At 46.4% G+C, this 26,397-nt stretch overlaps 2 protein-coding genes across 7 annotated transcripts in view; both read right to left on the bottom strand.

Moving 5' to 3' along the window:
- The window catches only part of LOXL2 (lysyl oxidase like 2), a 38,319-nt gene extending 27,296 nt beyond the window's left edge, over nt 1-11,023 (bottom strand). Inside the window, exons 1-3 of the mRNA NM_001305168.2 lie at nt 10,900-11,023; nt 4,156-4,586; nt 2,048-2,223 (exon numbers count right to left, since the gene is read on the bottom strand). Coding sequence (NP_001292097.1) covers nt 2,048-2,223; nt 4,156-4,507 — 528 coding nt within the window. The 5' untranslated portion in view covers nt 4,508-4,586; nt 10,900-11,023. The remainder of the gene's footprint in view (nt 1-2,047; nt 2,224-4,155; nt 4,587-10,899) is intronic.
- Nucleotides 11,024-15,908: 4,885 nt separating this feature from the next.
- On the bottom strand, nt 15,909-24,355 carry ENTPD4 (ectonucleoside triphosphate diphosphohydrolase 4). Of its 6 annotated transcripts, none has more exons than XM_004947564.5 (13): nt 24,255-24,355; nt 23,592-23,702; nt 23,115-23,312; nt 22,602-22,807; nt 21,571-21,721; nt 21,380-21,483; nt 20,731-20,790; nt 20,327-20,481; nt 18,944-19,110; nt 18,414-18,738; nt 17,664-17,749; nt 17,265-17,426; nt 15,909-17,027 (listed from the first exon to the last, which is right to left on the bottom strand). In XM_004947564.5, exons 2-13 carry the CDS (start codon nt 23,597-23,599, stop codon nt 16,799-16,801), a joined length of 1,851 nt encoding a protein of 616 aa, XP_004947621.2. In that variant the 5' UTR covers nt 23,600-23,702; nt 24,255-24,355; the 3' UTR covers nt 15,909-16,798. The 6 variants fall into 6 exon arrangements, with proteins under 6 accessions (XP_004947621.2, XP_004947619.1, XP_417683.2 ...); XM_004947562.5 differs by having other exon boundaries at nt 24,291-24,355; XM_417683.8 differs by having other exon boundaries at nt 20,351-20,481; nt 24,291-24,355.
- Nucleotides 24,356-26,397: the final 2,042 nt, after the last annotated feature.

The following is a 26,397-nucleotide window of genomic DNA, read 5'->3' as shown; positions in this document are numbered from 1 at the left end:
CTGCCTTCACCAGTGCAGTAGCTGAAGGCAGTGGAGAGATCTATCCATGAGAGAAAAAAAATCTCAGCTCCCTCACTCTGTTTCCATCCTAATGGGGAAACATCCATTGGGCAAGCACTGGGCTCCAGCCTGAGGAACCCAGCAGCTCACAGAACGATGATGTTACCCCCAGTGAATGCAAGCTACGACGTGCAGAATTCCCAGGCATGTTGGAGAGGGCAAAGACTTTCAGCTTGCGTTCACATCAGCCTTTTGACCTCGCTGTTTGTGACCCTATGAGTAACCCTTCTCATCGTCTCTGACTCCCAACTATGCCACAGCAGCTGCTAATGAGACAAAGTAAACACGGAGAAGAGAAGGAAAGCTGAAAGGGGGGAGGAAAACCTGAAGCATTTGACAGCTAGCTGTGACTGAGATGTGCTTCCACAAAGGCATCTGAAAAATTCATAGCACATCACCTTTAGCCTTAATCCTGCAGCATTAAAACCAGCAGAATAAAGAACCCTTCAGCTCCCTGTGACTTTAGAGGGATATGAGAAAAGTCTCTACCCACACCAGTGCCTTTGGTCACCGGTGCTCCTCACCCACTGCTGGGAATGCAATTCACCACTTATCATAGTGATGAATGCCTTCACCCATGCCCAGCTCCCAGGTCATGGAGAATACAACTCACCCAAACCTATTTCTCCTTATGGCTTCAGCCACATGAGCTGCTCCAATCTCATGATTCATTCTCTTTATCCTACACGAAGCTCAACACCCACACAGCATCGGCACAACCAGTTCTCAGCCACCCCAACGTGTTCTACTCATTAATCAACCTCCAGTGCTTAGCTAATGGAAAAGCAGAGCCCTCCCCAGCTTTTATGATTAATACCCAAAGCATCTCAGTGTGATGCGACCTCCGTCTAGACTAAAGCATCCTTTCTTCCAGGCCTCTCTTTGGAGGATTCACTGTGGCTTTGGGAAAGCACACATCTGCCAAAGCCATCACTGATGTTCTATGAGCTTGCCTCGCTCCCTGAGCAACTGCCTGGGGCCATTGGGATCCCTTTGGAAGGCCTTCCTTCCCCTCTGTAGTCGAGGGAAGCCAGGTCAAGGCAAGCAGAACTTCAGAGCCTTCCATCCATCAGTGACTACAAAGCAATGCTAGAATAATTTTGCTGCATAGTGATAAAGAGTGCAGCATCCTTTGTTTCGGATGGCAAACAGAGCCAAGATTCAGCCACGGAAACCACGGTGTGGTATGGGATGCACCCTGGGTTCCCTCTCTGCTTAAAATAAGGTTCAGCTCTGGTTAGTGGAGAAGTCCTTCTGATACGTTTTGCACACTGAAACAAGGGAGCAGTTGGCTGAGTCACCACAAATATTTTCCAACCTGAACATTAGAAAGAGCAAACGTTTTTTTTTCCTTTGATGAGCTCAGCCCAGCATTCCCCCACAGAGCTTCATGCTGCAGAAATCTAACAATGCTGGTTGAGCAGTGATTCAGGCATTTTACTCCCATCGTTTCCCCTGGAGATCCAACCTCAGACAAAATCCAGAGCCTTTCCCCCAGCGACCAGCCTACGTTTTCCTCTGCTTGTGTTCATTTCATCACTTCTAGCACTAATCTCCCATTCCCAGAACTATTTCCATAGAATTACTACAGTCACATCATTACTTAGCTAACCAGACCAAAAACCCTTTTATATTGTAAATCCATCCCTCCCAACCCCATGCTTGTAAGCCCTATTTGCCACAAACCCCAGCCCACTGTTACACCAAAGACCTCCAGTTTGCTCCCAGTACCCAAAGGGAGGCATGAGGGGAAAGAAAACCCAGCAGTTCGGTGCTATGGACCAACAAAGCCACATATGTAGAAGCTTATGGGCACAGCAAACATTCTGCTCTCCTTTTTTTTTTTTTTTTTCTTAGAAATGCAATAAAAAAAGCACTGTCAAGTGTTTGCTCGCACCATAGGGTGCAGCTCAGGTAACCTACAACACGTAGCAGACATCTCCGAAGGCGACTTGACCACCATCCTGGAACTGGAAAGCCCATTTACCTCTATTTGGTTGAGCAACGAGTTGTCAAACTTGAAGCCAGGGATTCTCTTCTCACTGCAGACCACTCCCACGTCCTCGGTGTGTTTGCAGTCTGTCACTCCCCATCCATTGGAGGTGCATGCTGCCAGCGTGGCCTCCTTGCCGTTGCAGTGGACGTTGTCCATCCAAATTTTCCCTGAAGGGGAAAGAAAATAGAGATGAGACTCAGAAAGATGGAGATCTAGATTGTGCTAATCAGGGCTTTGGCTGATTGGGCCCTGCCCTCTAATCACACCAAATCACCCTCTGTATTTAAGGCTTCACTTTACATCATTTCTCATCAAACCCTCATTAAATCTCTTCTGTGAGAGCGCTCCGAGTTCTGATTAAACGTCCTAACATTTTAAAGGCAAACGTTTGCAAAAGATTCAACAAACCACTGTTGATTGGAACCTCCTGTTATTTGTGTGCTCCTTGAAAACCAATGACCAGATCCACTTTCCAGACTGTAGTTACTCTTTTTCCCCCCAGCAAAAAGTGTGTGCTCATCCGTGTGCACACATGTATGTTGTATTAAAACAAATCAGGTCCTTTGGAGCTGACTGACAGGTGGACAAAAATCCATAGGTGCCACTCCAAGAACTTGAGGTCATATTTTCCAAGCAAAGAACCAACAGCACCTTTGAGACTCCCCTTGACCAAGTGCTCACGTTCCCTTTGGAAATGTGCTGGGTATGTGTTACTCCCCTATGATTTATCCCCTAAACTCCAAGGAGCAACAACCAACAATTCCCCTATTTTAGGGTCCCCAAGGCCTTGCTTGTAAGAAGGATATCTCCCCTTTGGGTAGAAGGGACTGCCCAACTTTCAAAGCCAGAAGGAGATTTTGCAAAAGCAGTTGGAGCTGTTTCCCTTGGCTTTCCCAGCTTTGTTCCAGCAGCCCTAATGCTCACTTGGTTCAACACCAGCCAGCTGATGGATCTGCCAGCCCTCCTCTTGCTCCCCAAACATCAGGTCTATTGAGTCCTTCCTGATCTAGGAAGGCACAATTCCCCCTACACAGGCTCTCTGCTTCAGGATTTACCCGCTGAACCAGATGGCAATGATTTTCTGGCTTGTTTTCCAATGTCATGGACTCTTTTCTCTCTCTCGGAAATCTTCTCCACCCCAAAAGCCAAAATCCACAGCTTAGGACAACATTGACTTGAGTGAAACATGAAACCTGCAATGTTAAGGCTTGCTTGGTCCTTAATGGGCAATTTTATAGGTGTGAGAGCTAACGAGCACTGCTAAGTAATAGACATACAGCACGTTTATCCCTGCTGGAGTGGAAATTGTCTGTGGGTTACATCAACAGTGCACCAGGCCTGAATGTTTGGAGGAAGAAACTCTCTGCCAGCCGGTATTTAACTAACAGCATAGTAAAAGACAATTAAACAAGGCTGTTGAGTTGCATACTCTCACAGAGCTACTCTACCTCAAGCATCGCTATTCTGAGAGTTTATTACTACCTATAAAAAGGAAAGATCCAACTTTCCAAGTTGTAATTGCCCACGCAATCCTCACGTGCTATTTCAAACATCACAATAGAAGCAAAGAGCAGTTTGGGTTAGGGGTGAATGGCTCTTCCTCACCAGGACCAGCTTGGAGAGTCCCAAAAGATTATTCCAAACACAGTCCTATATAGGACACAAAGCACAGACGTTCCTTTGGGGTTTTACAGGCTACTCAGCATTGCAGAATGAGGTATACCTCTCTAGAGAGGATGACAGGAGGAAAAAGAATTGTACAGCATCACAGAGAGCTATTTAGAGCTCAAACAGCTCACAGGGAAAAGAAGAACAGGAGGAAAGAGTGTTCAGAGGTCCTGTTTGACTCACTGTATGTCAGTGGAAGCACGAACAGGGAAATAACTACCCGTAAATTACATCTGTGGTTGCAGATTCCCTTTTCAGTAGCCCTACTGGCTGCTGGAGATCTTCCTACCCTCATCCTCTGCTGGAGCTCACATGCCAAGATCAGCTCCTTCAGCTCTTTGTCTGGGCCTACATCTTCAAATCTGGCCATCAAGTCAAGAATAATTAGGGTTGGAGAGAGAGAGCTAAGCACGGGGAGGGGGTCGCCTTACCTTCTCCTTTCCCATATTTTGAGCTCGGTAGCCAAGACACTGCCTCCACGTAGCCCAACTCCCTGCAAATCACATGTGCGGCATGGATGGAGAAGTCATCATCGCACACCGTGCCCCACTCGCCATTGTAGAACACCTCAACTCGGCCTTCATTGTGTTTTCTCTTCTGCCCTGCGAGCCGTAGTTGGATTTTGGGAACGTCTGCTGGCCTGCGGGGGGGCTGGTAGACTTGCGGGGGTGGCTCAGGGTACCCGGGGAGGTAGGGCCAGTGTTCATACTGGGCAAGGCTCAGGGAGACAAAGAACAGCACGATGAAACAGTGGTTATGGTTAAAGCCCAGGAATCCTTCCATTTTCAGTGCTCACAGTTCTCAGAGCCAAAGCGTTGGTTTGCAGCTGCTGGTCAGTGCAGGTAGGTGCTGTGCGGCTGTCCTGCAATGAAAGGAAAGCGTGAGTAGGGCTTGGTAAGGACATGGACTTCATTCCTCCTGCATCAGAAGGGGGTAAACCTCTACCCAATGACTTGACTTGGTAAGAACCAAAGTCAGTTATTTCTCACGGGGTGGGAGAAGAAAATAAGAAGAAACCTACGAAAACCACTTGCAAGTTCAAGTCAAGTTGCTGTTGGCTGGAGAATATTTTTTTCCAGGGCAACATTCTACAGGTCAAAAATGGCAGCAATAGGATTTTCCTGTTCCTCTGCAAACCCAGTAGTTCAGTATTTGCAGCAGAGTGACAGAGTTTAGCAGGGATGGTGAGGATGGATTGATGGTTGGACTTGGTGATCTCAGAGTTCTTTCCCAACCTTAATGATTCTATGATTCAGTGTAAAGCACAATACACTCAACGACAACCCCCATAGTCCCCTTAAAATCCATCACTTAAACAGTGGAAAAACAAAAAGGGCAATGAAACGTATTACAGTGTGGTCAGAAGCAATGTATTTCTACTGAAGTCTATTTTCCTCATACTGTGATAGAAGACTTACTTCTGCCACTGCACATCATTTCCTCTGCAGAAAATCAATGCAGGTTACCGTACCTTGCAGAACAGCAATCTCATTTGGCCTTGCCTAGTGCTAACGATCTCCAGGGCTTGCTTGCTAAATCAGGACTGGGACTCCCTCATCCCACAGCATAGCAAACTGGCCATCGAAGGTATGAACCAGCAACTTTTGGCTCATTAGAGGAATTTATCCGGATGCTGGGCAAAGCTTAAAGCCTGGTCATTTTCTTCCCACTTCACATACTCCCCAGCACGTGGAGTGGTCGAGGAGCACACGTGAGGGCTGATGGTTGAATAGTTTGCAAATGAAGCAATGCCACAGTGCAGTGGGAAAAAGCTCCCCAGCCCTTAAAGATCCATCATTTCCTGGCAAATACCACAGAGGAGGGAGAGGGGGAAAGATTGGGCTCCAAAAGCAGATGTTGTGATGTAAAGCCCTCCAGTGGTTTTGCTGGGGCTCAGGACATTGGTCCCCAAAAGGGGATCACCAATGATCACCAATGTGACTCACTAAGTAGCCTTTCAAGCTAGTGAGATGTATCAGAAATCCCAAGGAACAAGCCCGAAATTTGGGACACAGTTAAATCTCAGCTTCAGCCTCCTACCTGACCTCAGCCTGCGCTCTGCCTCAGTTTCCCCTTATGTTCCCATAGGGCTGGTAGTAGTGAGTATCCTCTGACACGCTGGGGATGGAAGACTTTCCCATAAGATCCACATGCATGAAATAAAGGACTTAGCTAAAGGGGTTTCATTGGGTTTTGGGGAGAAAAGTGAAAAAGCAAAGGGGGGGACTACAACAGAGGAGGGGGGGAATATGGAGCAAACATTTCTAAGACAGTAACGATTGGGTTTCAAGGAGCCAGATACTCTCACAGTGGCTTCACCAGACTGAGATTTGTACGTTTTCAAAGAAATCCTGGCACGCAGACAAGGTATTTTTTCAATTTCTGCAGGTCAGGAGGTGAGGCTGGGAGGAATGGAAGCAAGCCCTGCCCCGCGTCAGGCAGAGAGGAAGGAAACACAACGCTTTCACAAGGCTGCTCTCCTCCAGCAGGAAACAAAGGGGATTTCCCAAAGCAAATGCAGTCGGCAGAGCAGGAGATGTGTTCTGCAAAGCTAAAAAGGCTCCCGAGCCAATGCACATCAGTGCTGTCAGACATACCCGACTTCAATACCCACCAGCATGGATTTCAAAAGAAACCTCTTTACAATGTGCTTCATGGATGCAAGATGGGCTCCAGCCCAGAGGATAAACACGTGGGCAGAGCAGTTGTTGTGAACAGGATAACGATTTCCAAGCAACCCCCTTAGATCATAGCACTGAGAAATGACATATGTTAGTTATAACTAAAAATACCGGAGGGGGAACGACGAGCCCACAGAGCTGCAAGCCCAATGGTCTTTGGGAAATCTGGTTTTCAGCTCTAATCTTCCAACATCTGTTTTGTTCTACTGCGTTTTACGCGGCTGTTGTTTCTTGCTACTGAGTAAACAGGGTTTAAACAGCCTCAGCAAATGCGAAACAAGAGCTAAGTTGGGTTGAAACCTCAGTCTCATCTCAGTTCCTGGAGAGGGAGATTTCAACCCAACCTAAAGTGTCATTATGGCTTTCTCTTGGCAAACAAACATCATCTGTGATCATCGGCCTTGTGGTCAAGTCCTGGCAGAAGCTCTTGAGAGATAAAGGCACGCTGCTATAACTAAGAGGAGATGCCCAATTCCCATCTGGGTTACCTTTTGGGAATAGCTCCAGCTTGCAGGGCTGCGTCCAATTCAAACCAAAGCTCCTGGGTCATTTCAATGGAGGACTGCAGCCAAAAGACACAAAGGTTTGGGGAAACCATTTGGAGGCGGGATGTAATGGTTACCAGCTGAGCTCCCTGAAGCATTAATTAATAACACAGAGCCCTGGAAGATACCAGGGCCCTATAGGAAGCCACAGCATCGGGAGATCTCACAGTCAACGGGCAGATTGGTGGCATAGACTTCCAGGCTTGAATGGGTACCAACATTACTAATGCAGATTATAGCAAATTTTGCAGGTGCAATGTTTGCATTTGGCAAAACCTCATCAGGTCGGCACCCTGGGAGCACTGAAAGCCAACTGCAGGATAATTTGCTTTTGTTTCCCAAAGCTTAGAGGCTTTCAGAGCCATGCAAAGCTACAAAAACCCACTTACTGCAGAACTGAAGAAAATGTGGGGAGGATGGATGAGTCCCCTGCTCCATAGAGGAAAGGCTGATGAGAAAAAAGGTATTTTAACAACTGTGTACGAATGCAATCCTGAACCTTTGCCAAGGGGAATGACATGGGGGGCACACATCTCATGTTCAGGTCATGCATCGTCCCGTCCCCATTGGGATCCTTTGAGATAGGGCCCAGAAGGAGGTATTGGAAAAACAGCCTGAAATCTGCATTCTAATCTCATTGAATCTGTGCAAGTGCATCTCAGAGGAATTCTCCCTAAGACCAGAACAGCAGCCATTGCACACACAACACTGCAGTGTGTACTAGCAACCACAGCCTGCTTCCCTTCAGGTCACGTTACCATCCTAAATAGTTGCACATTCAAACATTAAGAGACAAAGCTTTCCCAGTGCTTGCATCGCCCCAGAACTCAAACCTTGCAAACCCAGAGCTCTCGTTCATCGAGGGGCTGAAGAAAAACCATTCAGACTGAGCCACGATATCAGGAAGAGCAGAATCCTGTTGAAATATCACAGAGCTGCACACGCTGAGCTCCCTAAGAACAAACCCAGGGTTGGGTTTGCAGGATGTCTGCTTTGTGCTGGTGATTTCCTTTGCTTTAGGGCTCATTCCTCCCCTCAAATCCTCTAACAGCCTCCAGACTCATTAATGACACAATCCTAGAAGTATCTCACTTGGTCTCCCCATTCAGAAAAATCCAAGACAGAGCATTAAAAACTGATTGAATAAAGAAGCCAGGAAAATGCTCCAGGTCTCCTGGCTCCCCTACATCAGGCCATGACATCGTGATGGGAAGCCCTTAAGTTGTAATTTAAGGCTTTGGGGCACGCTCCTGCAAGCTGCTGACTCAGCCCTTTGCAGGGCTCTGGTCTGAAGTCTTGAACCGACGGACACACACGCTTGCACAGAAGCGTGCAGCAATCTCATTGCAAAATTACATTGAAGCTTTTGCTTCTTCAGAGAATTCGCCAGGTGAAACTAATAGGCCATTCATCTCCCCACATCAAAGCCTGTCCGGGCAGCTAGAATCCCCTTTTTCATTTCACCAGATCATCAGAACAATAGATCAGCTCTGACAGAGCCAGCAACAAACCAGCTTCCCCACTCCCCTCTTGATCCAGCAACAAAAGGAGAGTCTCGAGTGGCTGATTTAGGACTGCAGACCCAGCAGTGCTCTGATTTGCATGATGTGGAGCATCCATCAGGAGGAAGGGACAATCACACCCTGACCACTGCTCTGAGACGTGGCCCGGAGCACTGCACGCTGCTATCTGGCCACCTGAAATGCTGCCCCGTGCATTTCCAACTCCATACTTCATTCTCCAGTCACACATCCCTTAGCAAGCATGGTGATAAGGCAGTAATGGGATTTCCCATTGGGGAAGCAGTTCTCCAGCCAACGGGCAACTCACATTGGCCTCTCTGGTCCTATTAAGGAGAATGGAAATATCACCACTCACTTCCATAGGAGTTGAGATGTATCACCCCTTTGTTTCAAGGGACAGATGGACTGGGGTGGCTAGAAAAATCACTGCCACTATTAACCTGCCCTAGGGATCCCCAGCCAAGCATCACTCAGGCTGACTTCATTGTAACTTGCCCTAAAGCAAAGCAGAACAACATATAGAGCAATTGGTGTACAGTATCCTGTGACGATGGGATGGCCTCCTTGGGGATGAGATGCCACCCTGCTGGGAGAGTCGGAGTACAAAGCCACTTTTAAGAGAGGTAGCATAGGGCAATCCAAAAAGCACACTAAAAGTGGAAGTTGAATGAACCACTGGAGACATCCCAGCTGTAAGCTACAGTACTTTTAGGTAGAATGCCACATAGGATTCAAGGCAGAGCCCAGTCTGGGATAACAGAGATCAACCCAAGATAACACTCTGTGCTTTACAAACCCAGAGATTCCACCTGCTAGAAGGATGACAGTCCCATCTTTTGGGGAAATCCATTAGTTTCCTTCTCTCTTCCCTTTGCCTGGTGCCATAGAGCCAAACTGAACAGAGATGGGAAGCACAGCAACTCTCAGAAGGCACTGCATTGCGCAGAAAGCGCTTTGCAAACCTGCTGATGGTGGTCTGCTGGATGGGTCCACCCACTGAAGCTGCCATCTTTGAGAAAGGACATCTTTGTCCTTCTGAGCAGCACTGATGGCGTTAGGAAACAGATCAGGAGAAGAGAGGATGAAAGGTTAAAATGAATATAGGAGACAGAAATGTAAAAGAAAAGAGAAGGAATTAGTGGTGCAGGAAGGTAAAAGTCAATGATGTTTGGGATGAACCTACTGAACCAACTACAGAGAGCATCACCAAGCACTCGGAGGTCCCCTTACAAAAGGACAGGACTGTCAGCAGAATGCATGGCTGCTCTACTAAAAGAGACCAAGACATTGTCCTCTGCTGTACCACCACCGCTCCTTCAGTCTTTACACAAAGGTAAATACGTGGTTTCCCTCTGCATGCTCTGCATTGCAGCAGCTCATCAAACATTTCATTTTATGTCTCCTAACCGCTCTCCACTTCCAACCCAGGAAATTCTACCCCTGCGGGTGGTTCAGCGCAGATGAAATGAAGCTGGCAAGCAGCAACCCTACAGCAAATTATTTGCAGCCCCTGTTCAGTGCCAGTCTGAAAGCAGTGCAATGTTATAGTTATGAGCTGATGAGAGATGCTAACCAGGTTTCCTACTATTGTTCCCAGGCAGATAAAGTGGGGTCTTTCTGCATAGCGTGCTACCTTGTATTGGGTTTTAAACCTCTCTCACCCTCCCATAGTAATGTCTTCCTAATTTACAGAACAAAAGTTTACTTAAGAGAAGGCAGAGTCATTCCAGACACAGCCCGAGGTTTCTCTGCTGCAACTTTTCAGGTGGATGCTGCTGCAAATCTCAAAACTTTGTGATAAAACAGCCTAATTAATGAAAGCTGCCACTGGGATGCTTCGCAAACGGCTGCAGATCCCAAGCATGACAACAGCAAAAGTTCCTTATCTATGGATGTATCTGTTCTACGCCTTCTGCCAATGGGAAACATCTGCACCAAAGCCTTTTCCACTGAAAGCACAATATTCAAAGAGGAGAATTCAAACTGCTCGTAGCTGGCAACATCTACACGGCGTTGACGGCATGCACTGCAGCTTTCTGCTTTAAATCAAGCAGACTGTAATAACCTCAGAGAATACGCATTGCCTCGACTTGCAGGCAGTTTGCAACACGTCTTTTTTTTTGCTTCATTAGTGCTCGCCTGTGTGCGAGCAAAGGGGAGAATAACTTGCTCCCAACATCTTTGCAAAGTGACGCTGTGCCTGTGTCATCCTTCCCCAATCAAGACTCGGGAGAGAGGAATTAGCGGAATCATATGCATTATTGCCAGCTGGTTAAGGCTAAACGTTGCACGCAGTGATGGGAGAGAAGGAAAACAAAGAGAAAAAGAGAAGAGGCGAAGTCGAACTTTCAGCACGAGAGGGTTAGAAAGGTTTAACTCATCAGCTCCGTCCTCCCCAGGGAGAATGGGTGAGAGCACTGCGTTACCTTGGGGTTAGTGGTAGGTTGTGCTGGGGGTGAGCTCGGTGCTGAAGTTCTCCCTTTGGGGCTGAGCTGTCCGAGTGGTCCCCTCCGTGCTGGGAAATATCCCGCAGCCAGAGGAATACGCTGCAAGGAGCTGCTGCTTCCTGGCAAATTTCACTGGAGTTCGCCAAGCAAACCCCTCCCAAGACCCAACCCCTTCAGCCTCTGCTCATAGCGGGTGATATCATGGGTTGTCCTGTAATCTGAGCACAAGCTTTGCAAACAGGAGGGAAATGGGGGGAAATCCAGGCAGGGCTGCAGGGAAGGGGGTGGGATAGGAATCTGAACGGCACATCCTTCAGAACCAACTGGATCCACACCAAGAATTACCCCAAACCCCTCAGTGTCCTGATGCTAAAAGGCAATCCTCCATTAATAAACAAAATAAAACATCCTTCTAGCTGTAAAAACAATAAGAAAAGCAGCACTTTGCAAATCAGTTCCAGAGGACACCTTGAAATTATATTTTCTGACCCAACTGCATTCTGAAACATCAGCATTTCCCAACGAATGGAAATGTATTTTCTCCCCAGCTTTGGCCATGTGCATTTGAACCTGTGTGTTTAATGGGATTTCCAAACAAGTCAGCAGAAAGCTGATAGGCACAGAGGTATTCACAAAAACCAACTTTAGGAGGAACGTCCCCATTTAGTTCAGTAAATCCCGCGATGAAATATAAAGTTTTTAAAGGACTTTCTAGCATACCCTTTATTTTGAAAAATTAAAGTGCTTTATCTCCATCTCTGGGTATATTTCCAATGATTTAACACCAAACACTATAAGGACACATCTGCCATATCATAGGTCATCCCCAGTTGGAAGGGACCCTGAAGGGTCATTGAGACCAACTCCAGGAATCTGGACTGGAAGCGTATTGCAGCAATGTAGAGTTTAATTGAGGGCATAGGCATCATGGAATAAAGCGACAACACTGGAGAAGCTCAGCCTTGCTTTCAGGAGAATCCCTCCTGCTCCCTATTTTGTGGAACGGTTTGGTCTCTAACTGAGGATCATAGCATGGCTTGGATTGGAAGGGACCTCAAAGACTCGACCCAATACACAAACGGTCCCATTACTTACCGGCAAGGCAGGCCCTGAGATGATACCTACCAAGAAAAATTGACAATAAGGGCAAGGAGATGCCAACCACATTCCCATGAGTTGGCAGGGCAGCCCTCCAATGTCAATCACATTGTTAAATAAATATTATGGGGTTGGACTTGATGATCTCCAGTGCAACTCCTTTAATTCTATGACTATGAAGAGGATCATTGGCTTCTTGGTACAACTCGTGGAGGATATCAAGACGTCAAGTCAGGAAACCACTCAGAGCTTTGTTCTTCTTCCCAGGGAAGCCAACAGCAGCTCTCAATGGGAGCAATTCATAGAGCCTTGATTTTCCTGTAGCAAAAATGCTGCAAATTGCCATCAGCAGAGCATCACCTGATGGTTCAAAACCCAGTGACACCAGGAGCAAAATGCTTCACAGCAGAAGCTGCACCAAACAGAGCTGTTTCAGACCAGCAGAAAGCTGAAAGCAGTTCGGCCAGAGGAAGGAATGTGTGATCGGGGCATGGAGAAACATGACGGCCTGCAGGAGGAATGCTCTCTGGATGCCCGGGTCGGGTAAGGATACGAGCAGCAAATGCCATGCAGGCTTCCAGCTGATGGAAGTGTTTGTGGGTTGCATAAAGCGAAGCATTCGGCAGGAATTCAGCAAAGCTCTTGAGCTGGATTCGGGGAAATCTGCTGCCCCCTTCATACCGCAGCAGGTTAAGGCTGGAAGGAGAGCACTCAGCAAAAAGCTAACAAATAAAATAGGAAAACCTCTCAAAAAAAAAAAAAAAAAAATCACAGTCTACAGGGGTAAATGCTGCTTAGGCTGGGTTTGCATCATCTGATCACATAAACAGAAAATGAAGGAAACCACTTAGACTTTCCCAAGCTGGAAGGGAGACACAAGGAGCAGCAATTCCAAATCCTGGCTCTCTTCTAGCAAAGAACCTCTTCCTAATACCCGAGGACAACAGATTTCAGGGCCACATCCTCAGCATTTCCTTCTGCATCTACCTGCAGTGCACACCTTGCCATAAGGACAAGTCAAGGCTGGATTTGACCAAGCAGTCACAGTCATGGCCTGTGCTTCCAAAAAAATTAGGTACGCGCTATTAGGTTCTATAATCTCCTCTAATTGTTAGTTCTTTTTAAAAGGGAAGGCTCATTACCTCCACAAGCCTCATGCTTTTCCCCCTGCAGACTCTCTGGAGCCATTGGTCCAAATCTCACCCAGGTCAACTCAACCTTCTAAACGCACAGAGCGATATCTGGGGAACCAAAAGGACCTGATGCCCTGCGAGGTGTTAACGACACGTGGCGGCTCTCACACCCATTGGCCCTACTGGAACACTGCTGCCATGTGTAACTGTAGAGGCAAAGCTCTGCTTTTGCACTCACCAGGTGGATAACAAACACCAGTGACTGTAGAGGACTGGGACTGTGCATCTCACAGTAAGGAATAAACCAGTGTATTTTATGTAGTGCTTAACCCCTACTGGAATTTCCATGATTCCCCAGGAAACACAACAGTTGCACTGATGTAGCAAGCACAGGAGCTCAGAAAGGACACTGTAGCTCAATGCTTGCATGACAGCTGCTGTTCCCATGCAGCTGGGACAACAGAGCATCACATCCACAGAGAAAGCACATGCATCTTCCTTGTATTTCTATCCTTAATCTTTCAAATAAGGTGCAGAGAGAGAGTTCAGTTAACACGGAAGTTCCCAACTGGAATGCAAGGCACTGGTTTTCCTAGGGCAAGGAAGACCCAAGCACGAGGCACTATGCAAGCACTTTCCATTCTCCTAATTGATCCTCCTTGCTTTTGAGCACCAATTCAAGGATACAGCTGCTGAAAGCCAGATTTCTCCCAAGTAAACTCCTTCCCCATACGTGCAGGTTCTTGACAACTCTGTGCTACTCAGCCATCCAGGAGGAGATGGGTAGAGGAGAGCGTAAAGAGTTTTGTCACTAAAAGAACATAAAGCAAGCATGACAAGTTGCTGATCCCACACATGCAGAAAACAAACCCAGGAAGGTGGTATGTGCTTTGTCTTCTTACCCTGGGGGATGGCAGAGGTCTTCGAGCCTACCATCCCTTCCCACTAGATGGCAAGAGTCCCCCTTCTAACAGCAGAGCGCACACTTTTGTGCCTGGAGGTCAAGGGCCAGAGAAGGGACTGCTGGCCCCAAGGAGCCCTGAGCAGGCAGAACTCGTCTGCCATCCTCCTGGTGAAGGATTCATTCAGTTGTGACTGAGAACGCTACATCCAGTAGAAAGGGAGAAGGGAAGAGGAACTGAAATGAACAGAATAAGGCTGTTAAGGGAGCAAAAAGGGCAAGGATGCTCAAGAACGCAACGTGCTGGTCTCCACTGTCCCTCTGCAAATGCAGCAGCTCCCTTCTCATCCTTAAAAAGCATTCCAAAGATCTTCCAACTCAGGCTAGAAAGTCACTGTCATCCTCCCATTCTTTATAGAGAGAGAGAGTGACCTGAAAAACAGCTATAAGGACCCAGTCCCCTGAATGCTACACACATACAAGCTAATGCCCAGGGAGAGGGACACAGCAAAGCCCTCACGAGGCTCATTTCAGCTTTCAATGAGCTTCATGCGTTATTTGGTAGCAACAATGGCAGAAACAATGGGAGAAGAACAAGGTGCCCGTGATCAGGCGTGCCATCGAGTCACTGCTGTTGACTGTCCCCTTTGCAAAGTGCTGCAGAGGCACAGAAAACCCTTTTGTTTCCACATTGGAGCTGTGGGCCTCTTCTCCTCCAGGCTCTCCATCTCTCTTTCATGGACATACTTTTGTCTCCAAAACACTTCTTCCATTAGGGGCCACCTTTGGCCCTGTTTGGATATATTCCATACACGAAAAAAACACAGCAACAAGGTGATGAGTGATGCATTTAAGAGGCTGCAAAGCCAAAACCTGCAGCATCATGCTCCTGCCCATTCCAGGTCACTGGGGAAGGTCAAAGAGCAGCACCCTTGCCTCTCCCCTGTGCTTTTCTGCATTCTGACCAGCCCTAAATGCACCTGGAGAAAGGACAAGGTGAATGGGAAAAGCAGGAGAAAGAAAACAAGGCATGTTAATACAGAAACAGACACAAACAGATAAACATTATTACTGTGGCATGGAAACCTGAGCCCAGGAACAGGTATTGAGTGAAAACAGGTATTTCTAAGGCTCTTAAAGGAATCGTGTTTCCTCTCGTGCTTGTTGTTTAATGCAGTCTCTTCGGAGCAAGCTTGGCCAGGAGCAGGATGGGAAGGATTCCTCTCTTTAGTAGTTTGGAGCTGCAAAATAAAGTGGTTTTGGTCGATCTGCACCTCCTCCCTTGTACTTGCTGGGCTTTAAGTTCTGTAATAATTAAAAGCACCCCCACACCTGCCTGGATATCACCATAACACACTCTGATACTTCCTCTCCACTTCAACATTAACCCTTTAACACTGACCCTCGTCCAAATGGGGCCTGCATTATCTGAGCATGCAATTAGAAGCTCTGTGCTCAGTTTCAGGCATCCCAGAAACAGGAAGCACAGGCTCTGTAACAAGCAGCAGTGTCAGTTTTCTGATAAGAATTATCAGCCTATGAGTGCACAAAAGTTTGTACCGCAGTTCCAGATGTCAGAAGTGGGAGGTGGACGCAGTTCCAACCTACAGTTTTTGCAGTCAAGGCACCAAGAGGAACCAACAACACAATTCAAAGCATCGGGATGCGTAGAGGAAGAAACTGCACCTTAAGCATAACAAAATGGAATCAACATCCCCAGTTCTTCAGTACTGAATACAGCTTCTTGTCCTTCTGCATTTTCACACCTGCTAAAAGAGAAGACAACATTGCTAGCTGGACACAAGCAGTGAGGACAGAAGTGATATACACTGAATAAGATACCCACACACCAGGAGTTCATATAAATTCCACTTTTAATCATGGACAAATTTACTTTCAAGTAAAATTAACAGCTTTAAATAGAATATAAATTAACAATTCAGAGTACTTAAAAACAAAAATAAGAGACATTGTGCATGTCTACTCTAGCAGAAACAAAAGCTTAGGCATGTTCCAGTTCTTTCCACCATACTGGAGTTTCAGGGCAATCTCTGGATGACTACGAAAGAGAAAGAAAGGATTAAAAAGTGGTGACTTGTGCCACTATGCAGATACAGCTTCCAAGATAAAAGGGGAGACTGTCATATATAAAACAGCTGTAAGCAGCTTTTGGAAGCACAGCATTGGGTGCAATAGATTTTTCCTTCTCCATCACAGTACTTATTATAGAATATAAAATTGGAAAAGCTGATCTAAAGAGATTGTTTTCTTGCTGCTTTTGAAAACCCTGCACTTCCTTTCCTTTGACTGAGGAGACTCAGCATTGAGAAATCTAGCAATATGAGTCCTGGAATCTGGAAAAGCAAATAAAACTCATTCATCCTGACTAACAGAATTTCACAGTCTCACCCACAAGATGAGAATTCACACTCTCTCTTACCATACATAGCTTAAGCTGCTGCTACATACTTACTGACAGTCTTTTCTCGCCCCGTTACACAACAAAGTGCATTAATTTAAAAAATAAGGAATTTTTGGCAGATATTATTTCATGAGACTAAGACAAACTGACTCCACTTCCCTGTATTTCCAAAACCAAGCTGAATTCCACACTCTGGGCAATTTGCTTCCACAATGACTCAAAGGGGAAAAAAAGAAAAGAAAAAGAGAGAAATAAAAGAGAAACCCTGAGGCAAAAATGGCTTTTTGTGTAGGAAGTCCAAGAGTTGTTCTCCATCACAGCCTCTCATAAGGCTGCAGAGATCTTCTGTGGTGGGAGGCCCTCCTCCATCCAGAGGGAAGGAGATGAGCTGTTACGCAGCATTCGCCTGTGGATCCGCCTGAGCCTCAGCAGGTAAAGCAGGATGGAGAGCAGCACAATCAGAAAACAGACAAAAAACAAATAGTGATTGTAAACAAAGGAGAAGCTCCTCCAGTGGGAGTGACTTCCACGGAAGTTTTCTTGCTGGATGTCTCTGAAAGGAAACAAGGAGATAACATGTTAAGTCACAAATCGAGCCCTGCCTCCAAACCAAAGCAAAAAGAGCCCACTTCAGGAAGATGGGCTTTATCAAGCATTAGTTGAGCTACTTTAAACACATCCTTAGGTTGTGCATATGCACTAGAAGCAGCACCTTGTCTGCCTCTAACCGGAGGAAACCCCATCACTTCCACCCAAGAACTGCCCAGACATTGCAGAAAACCAGCATTACCTTAAAGGTAAAAACCGTGTTCGGTACAGAATGGCTCCCAGTGTCCACTGCACCTCCTTGTCATACACCTGCAGAGCTGTTTTCAAATTGCTGTAGCTTGCAGGAAAAGAGAAGCCACTGTGAAATACTTCATATACCCAGGCAGACTTAAAACACTGGTACCTATTAAAAAAAAAAAGAGTAGCATATCATCAGGCATTCAATTCCTCAGCAGCCACAGAGTCCCAAAGGACTGAGGAGCACATTTAGACATAGGAATAGCAGTAACTTTCATGGCTGATGCAATATTTAAGGTTATATTCACACTTCCAACGATTCCACTAAATGGACCATTTGGAACTGACCTCTCTCCTGGCAACTCTGCATGAATGGATTTGCTGTACAAACACAAATACTTACTTCAGTCTGTGGAGATCAGCATGTGATGCATAAAGACCACGGTCAAAACGTTCCCGGAGGACAGACCACTTAGTGGCACAATAATCCTTGAAGAAAGGAAAGAAAAAAAAGAAAGACTTCAATATGCCTCTGCCTTGAAGAAATGCCACTAGGTGAGATGCTCTGTAAATACCAAAGCTGCATACAACAGCACCCCCTGTGCTGCTACTAAGTCCGACCATGCATTTCACTGTATTCTGTGTACAACCATTTTGATCCTTACTTGGCACTCGTAATTAAACTAATCATCTTATTTAAATTCTTCAGTCACACACCTGAAGATGAAATCTATTCTCATGGCACTGCCAAAGCAGTTCATCATATTCCTATAGGGTACACTGTAGCATGACTGTATCCAACAGACTGTTAGGAGTAACGCCTGTGAAACTGGCACAGAACACAGAAAGCAAGAGGAAAACAAATTCATTCTTCTAAGACATACCCAAAGAGAACCAAGGGGTGGACTTTTCCAGTATCAGTGCTTTTCTGCATCCTGTTTCCTTTAGAGTGTATTTTTCTACTATGCTTTAAAGCAGTATTTTAAAAACAACACCCAGTGAGGAAAAGAGATGCCTTGTGATAGGTTATTACAGGATATAAAGATTGGGATCCTTATAGGAAGAGTTTTGCTGCAAGATTTTCAGCATAAAGCGCTTTTGTAGAGCAGCTGTTTCAAACTAGAAAGAGAGTTTCCCCAGGAGAATGCCTTACCTTTGCAGCTTTGATAAATTTAGCAGCATTGTAATCCCCTCCCATGCGCAACACGTCCTCAGTGCTGTAATAGAACTCTGAGAAACCATAGAATTCACTGTTCTGAAAGTGCACGGCAGGCTGGTAGACACCATTAAGGGAGGTCTGAGTTTCGTTGGTCTTATTCATGAAGGGCTGGATAAGCTCACGACACAGATTGAAGTCTCCTGTTCCCCTCAAATACATTATCTGTCCGTTCTGATGGATCTCATCCTGAGCATCCACAGGCAGGCAGGGATCGAGGTATGGGGAATCCGAAGTCATGCCAGTCTGTTTGCCCAGCAGTCTGATCAAGGGAAGCAACAGCATAAGATCAGAAACACCAAGCTCTGAGATACGCAAGCATCAAAATAAGATATCCTTATATAAAGAAACTCCAACATTGCACATGGCACGCTGGATAAACTAAGTTTTACATCGAGATACTTGACTAAACACATTTAAGTCAGGGGTTACAGAAGCTGTATTTCCAAGCAATTAAAGCCATTTACCCATTTTTGAGCACCGTACTGGAAAATACACTGTTTTCATATCTCTGACGTGCTGCATTCCCTCCAAAGCCAAGGAATGTTGCAACGTAGACTCTATACACGTGCTCAGTTTGATGAGCATCACAGCCCAGGTTGAATTCTGCAAGCAAGTTTTTGGCAACTTCCTCCTGTCAGAACACAAGCACTAAGGTTAAATATGAACAACACGAACCAGAACTTGAAGATGAGCACTTTGAAACAGAAGATGCCTTTGCAACTTTAAACGTCACTCCTTACGCATCTATTTGCTCTTCACAAGTCCACATTGCTTTCTGTTTGTTAGAGCAAAGCACATTGCTTTCAAAGCACTGCGTTGGATGCCATTGGGACTTAGGGAAATGCATAAACCAGGAGCTGCTACAAATGACACCGAAGTGATTTTTCTCTGGGAAAAGATGAGAAGCAGCAGCCAGACTTCAAGCACCACTGTCACTTGTTGCCCATTCTCTGTTTAGGAACCTAGAGAGGTTTCACACCAGAACACCTGCTTTGTATTGGTCTGCATTCAGATAAAGCCACGCAACCATCATCATCAGCTGCCTGCAACTCTTCCCATCTCCAATTCACCTTTGGCTGAGGCAGTTTGTTCTGAATCTGAATGCTCATACTTCTGTTTAGCTATATACACCTATAGACCTGCAATTTCACAGGAAGAGTGTAAATATACATATATACCTCATTACAGCAGTGCACTGAGAGCTAAACCACGCAGCTTTTATGCTATTCTGACTTCAGCTGATTTCTCAGTGATGTTAATGGGAGGTTACCCAACTCTAAAGCTTCAGGCACTACTCTAGAGCTCAGTGGAATGCAATTAGAGCAAGCAACATTCCCTTTCAGCCTTCCAACAAAGAGATTTGCATCCTATAACAGATGAACTGTGATGAAGACGTTCAGTGTGTTGAAATATCACCTACATGTCCTGTTAATTCAGTTTCTACCACCCAACTTATGAAGGAAAAAAAAAAAAACAACCATATCTTATACAGGATCTTGGAAAATAACTATAAACATTCTGTCTCTAAACTATAAAGGAGCCCCTCAGTGTCACACAGATTTAGAAGCTGTACAAGCATACATGCACACATGCACATAGAAAGAAAGAGGACCCACTTAAAAGTTAGTGACAAGTTGTGCTAATTGAAATCAACTTTTTGAATGAAGAAATACAAATGAAGTGCTTAGCTGACGAAGGACTCATATTTGCCATCTTCTCTTGCCTTTGGCTTGGATGTGATGTAATGAAGAATAAGACTCAAAACAAAGAAAACGAGGGGGAAAAAAAAGAGGAATACGCATTAAAATAAACCAAAATGAAAAGAAGAAAGTTGCACAGATAATAACCTGCTGTGAAGAGGCAAAGCTTACAGTTTTAGGGACTTCGTATGCTATCTGAGTCGACACTCCACCCATGTCAAGAATACCCACTGTCCTCTTACGGAAGATAGCTTCTTTATTTTCACTGCCTGGGATGTGCACCTCTACAACTGCTTCATCCTCTGGATAAAACAACCAAAAGCCATTGGGAAATAGAGTTAGAATGGGCAGAATGCAGCTCTACACTATTTCTGTTTAATCTTTTTTTTTGTAGCAATGCAGATCACCAAACTTTCACATACATATTAATCAAGCATCAGCATCTACACATGCACTATCAACTTATATCTCTACCAAAAATCATACCATTAACAGTGATGGCACAGCAAAGTGCTTTAATCCTCCCCCAAATCCCATTTATGGCTACTTACCATCATCTGTATGCTCAAATCTTCCAAGAACGAAGTTGATGCCAATCCATGCATACACACCTACACACATAAGGAAACATTGGGATGTCTCAGGAATATTGAGTTAATACAACATATCACATTTTATATTACACTTAAACATTTAACATTCTCCACGCATTACTCCATATCTTCTTTTCCAAGTCAGGATTCTAAGACAAATCTTCATCCAATACATGAACAACAACTTCAAGTGTAGGTTTCAAACTAAAGCAAGCATGTTAGCTCCTATAAAGTTATTATCTGCCTCCAGCAAACTGAGCACAATGAAACACTGCTCCTCTAAAACCATTTTTCCCCTCTACAGTTCTTCAATCACAAATGCTGTGTCTTATCCTCAACCCTTCCCTCCTAAAGCCAGAAAATGGACTAAAATCACTGCTAAACACAGATGAGTTATTGTCACTGCTCATTAGGAAACATTTAGACAAGCCAGGAGATTGCAGCAGATGATTATCTCCACGCTCCATCTGTTGCCAGGGAGGAATAATCTCTCACACCCAAACTAGAATTTTAAAAGGCATTGCATTAATTAAAACAGTCCCCAGATTGCAACACAAAAGCTATAAAGGTTACAAAGGTTATGATTGTTTCTCCAACACAAACCTACCTTCCTGTTTCCCTGAAATAACTTCTGCATGAGAGTCCGAAAACAGAAAATCAAAATGCACGGGGATATCAGTGACCAAATCTTCAAGTATTGCCTTCTGCTGGCTGCAAAATTACAGTTTGAGCAGTTAAGAAACAGGCAGAGACACCAGGCCTGCTAACCTGAATGCAAAAATTAAGAGAGCCAATGACCTTTCTGGCAGGATCCTCATTCCTGCAGTACACAGAATATAAAGAGGAGTCTCTTTGTGCTTTGCACGGGGCACATGTTCAGCAGCAAAGTGTAGAAGTGGGAAAATGTAATCACTGACCTTCTCAGGAGTGTTAGCAAACTCGGAGATGCCTGGTGAAACAGAGAAACATGAAAGTGAAGCGAGTCAAGCTTTGAGATTTCCTGTTGGGAAAATCTTGATAACTGACACACAGAACAGGAATAACCATCCCAAAGCCAGTAATTCAACTAAGGAAATAGGAAACAGATAACTAAAGCTAATATTTGGAGGATAATTAAATGTTAAGCAAAAAGCCATAGCAGATATATCACTGTAATGCTACAATGTGATGGAAAGTAGAGTAATAATAGTGGGGTGGCAAAAGTCCTAGGCTGCAGCAAATGAGGATAAGCCCAAATGCAGCAGCCATGGATACAGAAACAAAGGAAAAGATATCTGCTTAGCTTTGGGAGGCCTCAGGTAGACAGGGATCTCCAGAGATATGCCCTCACCTCTACTGCCAACCCTTAAATGAGGTTTGGGAAGGGGTGGATTCTGGCTCCAGCCCTTCTGGTCAATCAGGTGCAATGCATTGCATGCAGCTGAGCTCCCCTGGGCTCGCCCTGCCTTCCCATCAGGTGCTCCATCACTGCTTCAAGCTATAACTTAGCATTTCTGCTACAATCACCCATTTAAATAATTGGTTCAAGTAGCCTTATAGAAAGCAGATTATTTATTCACTAAAAACCAAGTTAACTGACAACTGAACCAGCAACTGTCTTAGCACACACAGAAATCTCTCCTTCCTGCCCATCAGTGTCACATTCCAAGCTCTAATGATGAGCAGAGCTCTCTGCTAACAAAACCCAAAGAAATCTGGAGTACCACCACACCAACAACTTCTACGTGTCTTTTCCCCAGATGCTTTAAGTGCTGGTTTGAGAAAAAAGTCAAGTTTGGATACACAGCTATCTAGAAAAATCATATCTCAAAACCATTTGTTTCCAGTACCTGGTTTGATTTTCATAACCACTGGTTTTCTATTTTTGTCCCTCATCTGTTTTATGTCCAACAGGTCGTGTGGGTTACCGTTGTGTCTTGGCCAACAATACACAAAAATCCGAGAGCCACTGCTACCACAGTCCACAACGATGCCATAATTCAGATTGGGGTTGTTTGTATCTGTAGCTTCAGTGTCCGTTACCCGAGCAAGATACCTAGAAGAAAACTCAGCATGACCACCTTGCAATCAAACTCCATGTGCAGGTATCCCTCAAGAGATTCAGAACGGCTTCCATCATAAGAAGGAGAGTTATCAGTATTACACTGTCAATGAAGTGCTCCCCATGAAAGCTGAGGTAGTGATAAACCGAAAGCAGCTTTGTTTTTGAAGCTTTCCTTATCTAAGCATGAAGTGCACTCATTTTCCCCCCATTTATTTATTTCACTCATACGTTGTACCAATTCATCCTTCACATCAAAACTACACTTCTTTCCTCCCACCAGAGCCTTTTCAACACTCACCTGTGAAATCTTTTGTCCCTGGATGCACGCCCATACTTATTGCGGATGACTACCAGCGAGTAGTAAAGCAAAGAGACAGCAGCAGCAAGTATTCCAATCACCACGATCTGACGCAAAGTAGTGTTGAAAATACGTGGACATCCCATTGGAGAAATGCTGAAGTGCCAAGAAGCGGGAAGCAAACAAGAAACGCCGATCCTAAAATTCAAAGAGGATTCTGTGAGGCTGGGATCTGCTTTAAAGGTGGACTTCATCACCAAAAAGAAGCACGGTGCATTCTGAAACGAGCCAAGGATGAATATATGCCCTGTAAACTTCACTTGCTTTGTTCCAGCTCTGTTTTGCCCACACTGACCGATAAGTAGTCAAGACCACATTTCCATCTTTGCATTCCAAACTAGACACAAGCTGGTATGCAGGTAATCGGCCTTGCCCTCAAACAACATCACAACGTGAGAGCTCCTTTGGGATTCTTACCTCCCCATTTTGGGAGGACCAGCAGACGGAAAGCAGTTGGTGTTCCAGAATCAGCCAGTCACATCCAACTGACAAGGAACAACCATTTTCAAAGCCATTGCTCTTCCCCTCCTGAATTAAAGAACGATAAGAGATAAATAACAATCCAGACAGCATTACAACAAGCAGCATCAGCAGGTTGAGCAAGCAGACCCTTCCCTACCACCCTGCATTGGCAAAGCCACATGCGGAGCACAGAGTGCAGGTTTGAGCTCCCCGGAACAAGACACATCTAGACACACCAGAGCACATGCAGGGCCACAAAGAAGCATCTCTAACACAAGCAGGGCTGAAAGCTGAGAAAGTTTTGTCTGGAGAGACGGCAGCCCTCACCAACACGTACAAACACATAACAGGAGGAGGAGGTGAAGAAAGAGGAGGCAGACACTTCAGGGCTGCCCACAAACGCGCTTGAAGCGGGCAGCAGGCAGGCAAAGGCCCCACGGCCTGCGGCCCCCGCCTTCTCCCACAGCCCCAGCGGCGGGCAGGCCCCAAAGCCCGGCCCACTCTCCCCCTCCAAGCCCGCTCCCCAAAAACCGCACCCCCAGAAGCTGAAGCCCCTCCCCAAGCACAGCAGCAGCTCCTCCACCCTCGGCTGCCCCGTTCTCGCCCTCACCACCCGACCTGGACCGCCCCATGCAGCAGCGCAGCGCCCCGCACCTCCAACCGCACCGCTACCCCGCCGCATAGCAACCGGGCAGCGCGTCGCTTCCGGGTGCGCCGCCGGATGTGACGCAATCACGCACACACGTGGCGCTGATAATAGAGGGCGGGCCGGGAAGGGATTCCCCGGAGGCGTGGCTATACGAAGTGGGCGTGGCTAAATGCGACGGGGGCGTGGCTAAATGCGACGGGGGCGTGGCTAAATGCGACGGGGGCGTGGCTAGGCGCGGGGTTGGCGCCAATTCAGTGCCTGGGGGCGACCTCTTATCGCAATTAAAGCGCTGCGCGGCTGTGGGTGCGCGAATAAAACACGGAGACCCGTGGATCTGCACGGGGAAACGTGTGACTGCATGTCAGCTGTGATACGTATCGATATTTATAATGCGATTAATTAATAACGCCGGTGTGGATACAGCGAGAACCCGAGATTTGCCTTTGAGCGTTCCGCTGCGTTCTCAGGTTTACTGTCATCGCCCAGCCCGAAACCGAGCTTTGCCAAACAGGTGGGAATTTATTCCCCCAAGTGCGTTTGGGTGAGAGCAGAGCGGTGCGGGGCTCTGCCACGGAGAGGCGGTAGTGTGTCCGGGAGCGCTGCGGAGATGGGATGCACCGATAGCAGCCGATAGGGCCGAGCTTTGCACACCGGGTTTTGCACGTTGGGTCGTGCGTGCTGGGTTCTGCCAGGTTCTGCACGCAGCGTTTTGCACAGCGGCTTTGCGTGCTGGCTTCTGCAGACCGGGTTTTTGCACGTCAGTTTTGTCTGCTGGGTTTTGAGCGTTGGGATCGGACATTTGCATGCCAGACTTTGCACACCGGGTCTACAGGCTGAGTTTTGCGCACCACATCTTGCACACGAGGTTTGGCACATCAGTTTTGTGCACCATCTTTTACCATCCGATAACCAAGGTGGGGTTGAGGCTCTGCTTTCCATCCGGGCTCAACACGCTTTGCCACTTTGCAATGTGCTGAGAGCAAAGTTGCTCATCTCGGTGTGTTCATCCCCATTAGCTGAAGTGCTGTAATTAGCTGAGCACAGAAGCAATGCAGTCGAAGTCCTTCCGTCCGCCTCCTGCATGCAGAGAAGCTGCATCACAGCTCAGCAACACCTTGCACTGGGTGCAATGAGTCTGAGGAGCACTGCAGCCATGCCGTGGGTGCACAGCTCTGCAGGACTGCCAGAAATTGGTCTTCTTTAGAAGGACTGAAGCATTGCATCCTTTCTGCATGGTATACACCCTTGTTAGCTGAAGAAGACACACAGAGCTGCCAATGCAAGTGAGTTGCCAGAGCCTGCAAGCAGCACAAAATGGAGGCCCAGGAGGAATGCTGCATTGCTTCGTGCCTGCTAATTACTTCCAGATGTATGGGCTCTGCAGCAGCAGAGGAAAATCTTAGCAGTTGGTGACCATATTTTGTGGCATTTCTTTGTGCCCGGAGCACATAGCATGATGCAGACCTGGGGTGGCAATGCTGTAGGGCTGAGCTTGCAATGGAACACTGGGGCATTTGCAATTTCAAATGGAGGAGCTGGGGGGGCTGCAGCCCACCAGGTGCATCCCTATCTGGCAGCAGCACAGCACCCACCCTGCCCACACCCTCCCCAATATCATCCAGCAGCAGCAGCACCACGGCTGGCAGATATGGGGCCACTGATCAGCTCCGAGCAGAATTCAGAGTTCTTTCTGCATTTTTGTGGGGGATTTTTTGGTTGTTAAAACTCCCTGTTGCAATAAATACATCAGTAAAATCCCAGTCCAGTTGGCTTTTTATTTGCTTGCCCTTTTGCTGAGCTCCCATCTCATCCTTTGCAGCTGAACACAAAGCACTGCACATCCCAGTGACAAAGCTCAGCCAATGCAGTGCCAACAGCTGATGGCAGAGCATCGCCACCACTTCGGGTGCATCCCATATCCCCTCATTTTGCAGCTTGCCCCAAAGGAAGCAAACAGCAGAGCCGTGCACAAAGCCAGCAGCCCCCCCTGTGCTCGCTGCCACCCAAAAACCCTACAAGCATGGCACTGGGCTGAGCTTTTCCCATTGTTTCCCCAGGGCTCCAAACCAGAAAGGCGAGTTGGTAAAAAAGATTGGGTGCAGGAAGTAAAGC

Source organism: Gallus gallus, chromosome 22 (assembly GCF_016699485.2).
Source record: "Gallus gallus isolate bGalGal1 chromosome 22, bGalGal1.mat.broiler.GRCg7b, whole genome shotgun sequence".
NCBI classification, from domain to species: domain Eukaryota; kingdom Metazoa; phylum Chordata; class Aves; order Galliformes; family Phasianidae; genus Gallus; species Gallus gallus.
Note: the sequence above shows the minus strand (reverse complement) of the source record. Positions and strands in the feature narration are given on the sequence as shown.